This window comes from Triturus cristatus, chromosome 7 (assembly GCF_964204655.1).
Source record: "Triturus cristatus chromosome 7, aTriCri1.1, whole genome shotgun sequence".
In the NCBI taxonomy this organism is placed as follows: domain Eukaryota; kingdom Metazoa; phylum Chordata; class Amphibia; order Caudata; family Salamandridae; genus Triturus; species Triturus cristatus.
In genome coordinates, this window is record NC_140590.1 from 1,441,128,042 (window position 1) to 1,441,136,303 (window position 8,262).

The window sequence follows — 8,262 nt, forward strand, 5'->3', positions numbered from 1 at the left end:
CACAAAAGAGAACCTGTATATCCCAGTTTGCCTATAGACAGTGGTCAGCGGCCCAGACATACGATCTGAAGTGCCACCACACTGTACATAAACTGTAGAATGAGTCCCAAAACAGACAAATCACACCAACAGGCTCTCATTTAACTTGACAACAGTCAGGCTTCAGTACTTCAAAAACAGACTACTAGAATGCACTCATCGCTCAGCTTCCAGCAGCTATGGCAACAAAAAAGAATACCTGCAGACCAACAGATGCTCTATACATGAACATTGTTGTTAGTGCTTGGCGGTTGTTTGCTGGCCACAACCGAGGATACATCATTCATTTACATACATCTATGCATCACTCGCAAACTTATCATTCTTTTTCTTCATTGAAACAGTATATCACAAAAACAGATGAAAGATGAATAACAGCAAGCAGCATTATTGCTAAAAAAAACCTTTGCTCTTTTAAAATATTGGACTGTCCCCATTGTACATGCTTTATAACAATGTGTTCCCACTATCTCTAAAATAACTAGTGTATGTCACTAAGTGATAGAGGTTTCTCACTATATTGAGGTATGCCACACAAAGCACTTAGGGGTTGCCACTTATTTAATCCAATACCATCTGCAATTTTAAAAGAAGATTATTCCTTTACCTTTTTTCAACAGCAGAAATCACGAGTTTCTAGTCCTGAGAAGACCCCGAAATGTTCTGAGGGTCAAAACGCGTCAACAATGATATCATTGGGAGGACTGAGATCTGTGATCACAACCACAGAACACTAGTGGAAATTCTTTTATCAAACATTTTGATAAACAAGTGCTTCAAGTGTACCTCTTCAGCCTCCTATGAAAGCCAAAAGGAGACACCACAATAAATGTACACATTAGTCCGTATGCCCAAGTGATTGTACGGATTGGTGTTATAATAGTTATAGTTCTTTAATTCCTTTTATTTCTTCAATTTGACGAAGCAGAATCCCTTTTCTGATGCGGGTTTTTGTGAAACCCTTCCAATTTTATACAAAAATGTGTAAAAATGTTTATTGATGGATAATTAAATGATACAATGTTCTTTAGTTCATCAAAATGATGACTGTAAAATAATATGTGTTGTAAATCACTGTTATAACACTGAAAAACATCTGAAACACTATATATATAAATATATCAGTATGAATAGTTACATTTCTACAACTGAGAGACATAGTTCTAGCTTGTATGCAAATTTAAATCATGGGCTGAAGGAGTTTTCTTATTTATACTACCAATCTGTATCAAGGGTCCAACTCACCAATGCTCAAAAATGGCCTTGCCACGTTTTTAGGTCGAGCATTCGAGACCTCTTGTATATACTTTAGTATATACTTGTTATATACTTATATGTGTATGTACTGTGTGGGCTCTGGAGATCAGCCATAGGACTTGTCTGCTTCCGCTTAGGGACTTTTTTTCTTTTCAACTGCCTCTATTTAACTGTCTTTATAGAAAACGACCAGCAGAGGTCAATAAAATACCAGAATTGCTTTCTGCTGAGGGACTTTCTTTTTTTTCTGGCAACTGTCTCTATTTAAATTTCTTGATCGAAAACGACTACTCTAGGTCAGTAAAATACCAAAATCACTTAAGCATTCTCTAGATTCCATTCCATAGAAATTGTCTTCCATGAGCACCCTTAGACAATAATATTTTTTTCAAATCTTGTATTTTCAGTGATGTGACCACCGAAGGCCCTGATTGTATATTAAAAACAGAGCTTTGGACTATACCATTTCCTACTGGAAGGCAATATTTCTCTCCATATGGTCCCATACCTGGCATGTCAGGCGTGTCATGCAGTTTGGTCCTTACTTTTCCTTTATGTTAAAAAACAGTAGATGTTCCAGCACCCAAGCAAATGTGCTGCATAGCTAAATACATATAAGGTCCCAAAGGCGAGACCGATTGCATTGCAAATGCTTGTTGTCCACATTGCTACTAGGGCACCCACAGGCAGTGTTGAAAAGATTAAAGACTTTTGATCGAACATGGATGGGCAAGGCCTGTAGTCGAATTAGGTACAGCTAAAATACCCCAGTAGAGGAAGGCTCTTTTGCATATGAGGAGTGAAAGGGTAATATGGTGTGATACGCATTCCACTTGTACATCTGTACTCACCCATATCTTTATAATGTTTAGGGGGAATGTGCTCTCTATGTACAGGAATGCTTTCTCTTCTCTGCTGTCCATGATGCTGTCGAGAGAAATAAGAACTGAAACAATGTCTGTGTTGCCGCTTATCAGCAGACATAAAGACACATTGTTTCCATTTATTGTGTTCTTTAAAAACTTTAAGGCATTTATAGTGGAGCACAGCCACGCTTCCCTGCTGCCATCCCGTGTGGCATCCCGTCTGACTTTCATAATTTTGGTTCAGAGACCAGCCTGGTTGTGAATCATAGACCTTAACTTCTGTCTTGCAAATTCAGGATTTTTTAGTACCTCTTGCACTCCTAGGGTTGTGTTTCAGCAGTTGCATCTCAGAATATCTTTAGCAAAAATATAGTCTGATATAACTGTCATGTGCTTAGATTTTCTGTTATTAATGCCAATTGAGTGATATTTTTGTTAACGATGTTTAGAGCAGACATTTTTCTTAGATATTGAGGCCGCAATTTTCTGGTACACTCCAGTTTCAATTCTTCTGCATGTTGTATAATATTTGTGTTTTAGTTCTTGAATTTCGATTTACCGATCTGCTGAAGTGCCACAAAGCTAGTTGTAGCAAAAACCAAAGGAAATGAAATGATGGACGGAGTGTTGAACATTGCAAGCACTCACCCCCAGTCAACTGATCTGGGTGTAATCCATCACCGTTCTTTAGCCCACTCTGCCACCCCAGTTCAGACATGGCCATATGAAAATCAGTCTGACCCTGTGCCTCATGGAAACAGTCCAGCCCGAACTCCCAAGCCATGTCTTCCCTGAACCGGAAACAAGCTTCCTAGGACCGGTTTCTGGCATTTCAGCCGTCTTCTGCCAGGCTTGCATGAATCCAGTGGCAAAGTGAGCAAGGGACTCGCGTCTGAGCATACCCTGCCAACTTATGGCGAACAAAGCAAAAACCAAAGGAAATGATGGACGGAGTGTTGAACATTGCAAGCACTCACCCCCAGTCAACTGATCTGGGTTTAATCCATCACCGTTCTTTATCCCACGCAAATATGCCCATATGCAAATCAGTCTGACCCTGTGCCTCATGGGAACAGTCCAGCCCGAACTAGCTAGTTGTATTCACCTCTACAGATAGACCATGGTGCTAATTTTAACAGAAACCACAGTAGCCTTCAAAGAGGAGAAAAGGGGAAGGGGAAGGGGAAGAGAGAGAAAGCACTAATGGAAGTTTATACGAAACAATGTCAGATTAGTAAAGAATCCTGTATCATCAATATAATACACAGCCCTTCTATCTAATTGCCTGAATTAATAAGTACTCTAACACAGCCCTTTCTTCTATAAACCTTGATGTAGTTCTTTCGTTGAAACATAGGAAAACAATTAGTACTATTGTCCTTTGGAATCCATGTGATGTGGTTTTCAAGTATGACTCTACAAACATAATATAGAATTCAATGCACAGTACTCCAAACTAGTTAGTGCAATGGAGGTAATGAAAACCGGAGAGACACTAGTGCAAAGTAAGAATGTTCTCGAAAGACTATAAATGTGATAAAATGAGAGCATGCAAATATATATGCAAATATACAAGGCCTTGAAAAATCATAACCAATTGCAAGTACGATCTGAATTTGCAAGATAGTGCAAAAGAGGCTGGATTACTTGTTGTTGAGAATGTGACGTTAAAAATACCCCTGAGGTCAGAAAGTGTGAAGTTCATTCTAGTCGTTTGGTGATCTATTCTTCCATAACAAAGAGTTAACTGGCTCAAAGCAGCATCCTTTGACCGATATGGTTTATCAAACAGATAGGGGAGAAACTCACTGGGGATGACAGAAGGCTGTGCTATGAACGCCCAACCAATTATAATTTATACAACCTAACTGATGTTAAAAACTGAGGTAAAAGGACTTCTAAAGTCTTCTACTACTACCCGAAAGGCTCAGGAAAATAGAGAAAAGCCACGACCCTCATAGCCCAAGATGCATAGGGGTACTTAATCATATATTCACACAATATAGGAGTGCCCTATCATCTGTAAATATTAGTCACCAATACACAACACACTTGGAAGAGTGGTGGAAAAACCTATTGCACTTGACTCTAAGGCAGATGGTGATCATAGTGGAGGCGGGAGAATGTAGACATACCCATACACTAGTGGCAATGGGTATGATAGCCGCTAAGCGAGACAATGCATGCACCAGGCATGCGCCAGATAAGGCATCTCAATTTACAGAATAGCTTAGAGGCATGGACTATTGTAGCAAGGCAGAAGAACCCATCTACAAAGCTAGATGGTGCCCAAAAACCATGAGAACATTAGGGGACACTGGTGGGAGTACTTTCACGGAATACTACCTATCTTTCATTACTACCAAACTAAAATTGCAATCTCGTTTCTACTTGCTAAACATTAACTATTCTACGTGCAGCACTGTTCTTAAACACTTTTCAAATGTTGTGAGACAGTGACATACTGAGAAACATGCTGCATTATTGTTTTGAAAAACAATACAAATATTTATTTTAAAAAAGATCGTGCCAGAATTAGGTAGTCAAATTTCCAACCAAACGCTCCTACCACAAGATGCTGTCTCTTCAATGACCCTCCAACAAATGCCAACCACAGCCTGCTTTGGGAAGCACTGAGTCTCCTACACCATTTTCCATTTATATGATATCTAAGATGCCCGCCGATTCCAAAATCCAGTTTCCTGTGAGATTCAAGTTAGTTTAATCATTTTGCAGCTTTCACCGCTGCACACCCCACCTCTGATGGTTATCATATCTAGCACTCCAATTAAGGCAACCATCAAGCAAACACCATTTAAGCTTGTTATTTACTATAGCTCTAAAGTTCCTGACACCACTATGTTGTGTAATCGTGACACCTTGTTCCTAAAGGATAAAATAAAGAAAGGAGACATGGTCCCCACCAAGATGTCCTCACTTGGAGGTTAGTGTCTTCAAGTGTGCAAGGTCGCCTGCTGCTGGGTAGACAGGGACAAAAACAAACCTGTTTTTGCTTATACCCTTCAATTGACAGAGGTAAGGAGCCAGAAATGTATTTAAATTATCTAGGAAGCTGCAAAATGTTTGTTACATGGATTTATAGGCCTCATGTCATAAGGATATGGAACTGAAGTGAAACAAAGTGGTAATATGTCTACACTACATCCAATAATCACATTTGCTCTATTTTGTTTCAAAACATTTGATTTCAAAACCCAACTGCTGTTCCTTAAAAAGTTCCAAAAACTTGTAAAGAAAGGCCTTGTTATCCGAATATACTCTTGCGCGTAATGAAAATTGAGGGGGCCTCCCTGCACGGAGCTCTCTGGCCAGAGTGCAGCGTGCAGTGCTGAGGGGGCCCCCTGGAGCTTGGGGCCACCCCGCACCACGGGGGCTGCGGGGCCTGTGTTACGCCACACACACACTCACTCACACAGGCACACCGCGCTCTCTCAGTTTCTCTCTCTTGCTCTTTCTCTCTGAATGCAAACTTATTGACTCCTTGTTGTACTCGTCACTCTCTGTTTCTGCCTTTTCCAGGACTCTTGACCTCCGCACTGAGAAGTTGGTGTCGTGACTCAAACCCCAACTTTGTGAAGAGCCAAGGCGTCCACAACCGTGCTACATTCCTCCATGAGAATATCCAGACACACTGACCGCCAGGACTCCCTCGTCGACAGAGAGACAAAAAGAATTAAAACGTTTTACTATTTCTTGGGATCAAAAAATGTGACCTTGCAAAGATGCTGCAAAGTTGAGGTCGCAATCTTTTTGAGAGAAAAAACTCATGCGAAAGGAACACCCGTACCCCATTCCGGCATTGCCTGTTCGACCCCTGTTCAGCATTTGAGTGAGAGGACAGACCTTCACACAACAGCATTACCTTATTGTGGGTCACATAAGCTACCCACCCTGCCGCACGGAGTAACACTTTGCATGCCGCATTGGAGCTGGCCACAGGCTATTAAGAAATGTATCGTGAGGAACAGATGGTGGTTGTCATGTATGTGTGTGTGTGTGTGTGTGTGAGAGAGAGAGAGAGAGAGAGAGAGAGAGAGAGAGAGAGAGAGAGAGAGAGAGAGAATCTACTTTGAAATGCAAAGGCCAACCATCCATCTCTCCCACTTCCAATAATTCCCTATTATTTTCCTGGGTAGAGGGCAGACTAGGTTAGTTTCACTAATGAGGTCATCAAGTCACTAATCATTGCACTTGAAGGGAGGAAGATTCAAGAAGAATGTGTTGAGGATTTGGAACAGATGGTCTGAAAAAACAGTTTAAACATCAAGCGCATCTCATGCATTGCAACTTGCTTGCCAGTAGCCTATGTAAAGAAAATATATTTTTTTCACCAATATATTAAGCCTTAAAGTTACAGCTGGGTACCATAATACAATGGACCCTATGATATCATGTCTTTGAGAAAAAGGTTAGTCGTACACTATGTTGGACTCATTGCATCTGAATGTTAACGCACTGAAGACAAATAAGAAAGTGTTCTGTCTTTAGAGAAGAATGCTGGGCACGGTCATGCTGGTCACATTTGTTTGGTGTGGGGGGGGGTCCCTTTTCTTACCTGGCAGAATGCCTGATCGAAGCTTGCAGTTCCCACATTAAATTTAGCCTCCTAATTTAAATGCATAAGACCTATGTGTAACAGGATGGAAACGTCCATTTTGAGTCTTTGTGGTAGTCTGCTTTAAAAAGCAACTCACTTCTTGCGCACACACCAACACACAACTACACACCCATTGGATTATGCCTCTGCATTTCAATCAAGGATTCCTGTCACCGTGCACTGTGCCTGCATGGCAGAATGCTAGAGAGGAATAGATTAATAATGCAAGACATTTCGTCTATGAGTATCTACCTGGGGATATGTCCGGGTGTGAAAAGGCAAGTCATACACAAGAGTAGAGCTTTACACCGTATTGCAACCATCAAAGTTCCAGGTTGATCTAGCATCACTGTTATCGCCACAGTGTCTTACTAGCATGGCTCGAACAAACAGATTGATTCCACAATACTGTGCATCTGTAATTCTGTATGATGCATGTCCACATTGATCTCAGAACTTCGTAGGTGTATATACAAAGTAGGGTAGAATTTGTGGCACAGACTGGCTTGTCCCACATTATTGTGGCTCTCTATATTTAACACCCTCCTGGGACATAGAGCTGAAATAATTCAACGGGCAGTCTGTACACCTGTGTGGTGTTCCCTGGCACTGAGAGGATGATATCACACAGCGGCAGATCTCTGTACTTATCTGGTTACATGGCTGTGAGAGATAGCCTGATGAACAGACAGGTAAGTGTGCAGTGTCCAGGTCAAACTCGTTGGTCGTACTCAATCAGTACTATTTCTGTATGGAATAACTTTTGGGCAAGGTGGTGACATGGTAGATCAGGTTGATATGTCTGTCAAGAAGCACTGCCGACAACAAGGTGGTGAAGGTAGACTACCCTACCGACATTTTATGGGCAAGTTCCATAAATATATGTTGTGGAATTTTAACAATCAATGTTTTTAGTCATTTAAATTCCACTAGTTCATCTGATAGTGGGGGCGACATTAGCAAATGAATTGTGGCTGGGGTTCCCTAAGAAGTGGTTTTCACCACATCTGCTCCGATCTACAACGGAGTGTGTCAGTCTACAGCATTATATAGTAATCCAATCAAGTGGTCTGTATTCAGTTCTGGTGACCCAGAAATGCAGAGTTCCATATTTGTAAACAAAGATATCTATTTAAGAATGTAAATGAGTCCTACGAAGCACTGATTAGAAACATGGTACAAGTGGTTAACGTTTCCGATTTGGTTGATGCATCTGCGTTTCTTTTGTGATGCCTGTTCCCTTGGTGAATATTTTGTGCGGCGATAAATACCTGAAATCTTCCCTAATGTGGACCTTGGGCATGGAGAGCCATCAGATCTCACCTGGCAGGGGCACAAGGGTGTATAAAGAGCCATCTAGGCTCCCTGGCAGTGTAGAGCAGGGATCTCCAACCTTTTCTGTATTAAGAAATAACTATGTTAAATGAAAACCCTCCTGAGCTACTAATTGTAGTGTTTGACTACGAATATTAGTGTTGTGAT

At 41.1% G+C, this 8,262-nt stretch overlaps 1 protein-coding gene across 6 annotated transcripts in view; it reads left to right on the forward strand.

Annotated features, from left to right (window-relative positions):
• EPB41L1 (erythrocyte membrane protein band 4.1 like 1) overlaps nt 1–7,967 on the forward strand; it is a 595,815-nt gene extending 587,848 nt beyond the window's left edge. For all 6 annotated transcript variants that reach the window (XM_085619170.1, XM_085619173.1, XM_085619172.1 and 3 more), the window contains one exon: nt 5,703–7,967. In XM_085619170.1, coding sequence (XP_085475296.1) covers nt 5,703–5,711 — 9 coding nt within the window. In that variant the 3' untranslated portion in view covers nt 5,712–7,967. The remainder of the gene's footprint in view (nt 1–5,702) is intronic.
• The last annotated feature ends 295 nt before the right edge of the window (nt 7,968–8,262 follow it).